Source organism: Emiliania huxleyi (genome assembly GCF_000372725.1).
Source record: "Emiliania huxleyi CCMP1516 unplaced genomic scaffold EMIHUscaffold_2958, whole genome shotgun sequence".
NCBI classification, from domain to species: domain Eukaryota; phylum Haptophyta; order Isochrysidales; family Noelaerhabdaceae; genus Emiliania; species Emiliania huxleyi.
This window is the reverse complement of record NW_005199805.1, coordinates 266-2,171: the sequence shown is the minus strand read 5'-3', so window position 1 is coordinate 2,171 and position 1,906 is coordinate 266. Positions and strand designations below refer to the sequence as shown.

At 65.3% G+C, this 1,906-nt stretch overlaps 1 protein-coding gene across 1 annotated transcript; it reads right to left on the bottom strand.

Moving 5' to 3' along the window:
* Positions 1-108: 108 nt before the first annotated feature.
* On the bottom strand, positions 109-1,199 carry EMIHUDRAFT_255000 (hypothetical protein; the record flags this gene model as incomplete). Its single annotated transcript, XM_005775720.1, has 2 exons — positions 109-117; positions 351-1,199. The coding sequence occupies 2 exons, from the start codon at positions 1,197-1,199 to the stop codon at positions 109-111; spliced, it is 858 nt and encodes a 285-aa protein (XP_005775777.1).
* Positions 1,200-1,906: the final 707 nt, after the last annotated feature.

Sequence of the window (1,906 nt, the reverse complement as noted above, 5' to 3'; positions counted from 1 at the left end):
CCGACTGCGGGGTCTGCCGGCTTTCCGCCGACGGCCGCCTCCAACTCCACGGTCCTCGGAGAGGCCGCACCGCCGCCGGCACCGGCGCTGCCACCAGCGATGCGGGCGCTACGGGCCCTTCCGCCAGCGCTGCTGGAGTCGCCACCACTGGCGTTGCCACCGCCGCCGCCGCGGCAGCCAGCGCCGCCACCCACGCCGCCGCCGCTGCCGCCGCCGCGGCTACTGCCGCCGTCGCTTCGCTTCTTCTTCCCTCGCGAGGTGTCCGGGCCCGCTCCCTGTGCCTCCTGCTTGGCCCGCTTGGCCGCCTGCCTCGCCGCCGCCAGATGGTGAGGGAAGGGACCGTTGGCGACGCGGCTGCCGGACGCCGAGCGAGTCCACCCCGTGCTCTCGCGGTTCGCCTCCCACTGCCTCCCCACGTCGGTGAGCACGGTGGGTGAGGCGTGGCCCGAGAGGTCGACCGGCAGCTCGTGCGTCAGGTAGGTGCCCTGCAGGTCGACGCTAGCTCGGACGGCACGGAACTGCACGCCGGCCTGCGCAGCCTTGACCGCCGCGGCGGCGAAGGCGGGGTCATGGAATGCGCTCGGACGCACGCCGTGCTCGACATCGGAGCGCTGCACGACGAGGATGACGGAGGCACGCGCCCCTCCAGCCACCAGCGCAGCGAGCGCGTCCACGTGCCGCGTCGCTCGTGCGGAGACGGAGTCAGGAAAGTAGCCCCAGCCGTCCTCGTACACCATGTGGCAGTTCTTGACCTCCACGTAGTGGGGCGAGGCGCTCTGCTCGTCGAGAAGGAAGTCGACGCGCCCCGAGTGGCTGCCGGCGACAAAGTTGCGTTCGGCACGCAGCTCGCAAAAGGAGAGGTCGCGGAGGCATCGCGCCTCGAGGAGCGCACGCACGAGCAGGTTGGGCCGGACGGTGTTTGTCGAGGCGATGATGTTGGCGCCGCGGACGCCCAGCACCTCGATCGCCTCCCACGAGTAGCGCAGCTTTCGGTCGGCCTTCTCCGCAGGGAGGACCCACACCCGTGCGCCGGGCCGCACGAACGCCTCCATCCGGCCGGGATTGATGCAGTGCGCGAGCACGCTGGCCGGCTGGCCGTCGAGCGCAACCTCGGCGATGAAGCGGTCCCGCCGGTCGACCAGCGTGCCGCGCTGGAGCGGCGCGTGATACGGGACAAAGACAGGCTCTGCGAAGCGCATTGTGTGTGAGGTGTGAATATTTTCTTGTGCTTCTGTAATTTGTATATTATATACACACATGTGTTGTGCTGTGCGCCCCGCTGATTTTTTTCTTTATCGTGCTGGGAGAGTGTTGCTGGCGTGTGTGTGGTGGTGATCGTGTGTGTGTGAGAGAGATCTTTATTAACCAACAAGAAATCACGACTCTCACAGTGATTTGGGCTCGGCAGCTTGTTAGCCCTCAGCCGAAGCTGGGGCCGGTCCCGTAGCCGAGAGAGTGTGTGAGAGAGAGATTTTTGAAGACTGACTGGGATCTGGGTGTGTGTGTGTGAGTGAGAGAGAGAGAGAGAGATTTTTAGCAATACCAAACAACTCTAACACTCGCACGTCATTTGGGGCCTGGAGCCCCTGCAGACTGTAGTTTGTGGTGGTTTAGTCTTTAGAGTTTGCGGGGGGGGGACTGATTTGGGCGGTCGACTTCAATTTTGGGGTGTGTGGATGGACGACTGTTATGGGGATCCTGCCAACGCGCTACAGTTGTAGCCCGACTGCACATAAGATGGACACCTCAACGGGAAGGGCACTCGCAGCAGGCGGGGCCGAATCCTGCAGCCTTAGTCTTGGCCCGATCCGGCGGCATGCCACGGGTAGGCGGCCCTTCACGCGCGCGCGAGACGTGCAGACAGGGTTGCCAGGTGAGAGCGAATGGCGCGGTTCACGCCTCGCAC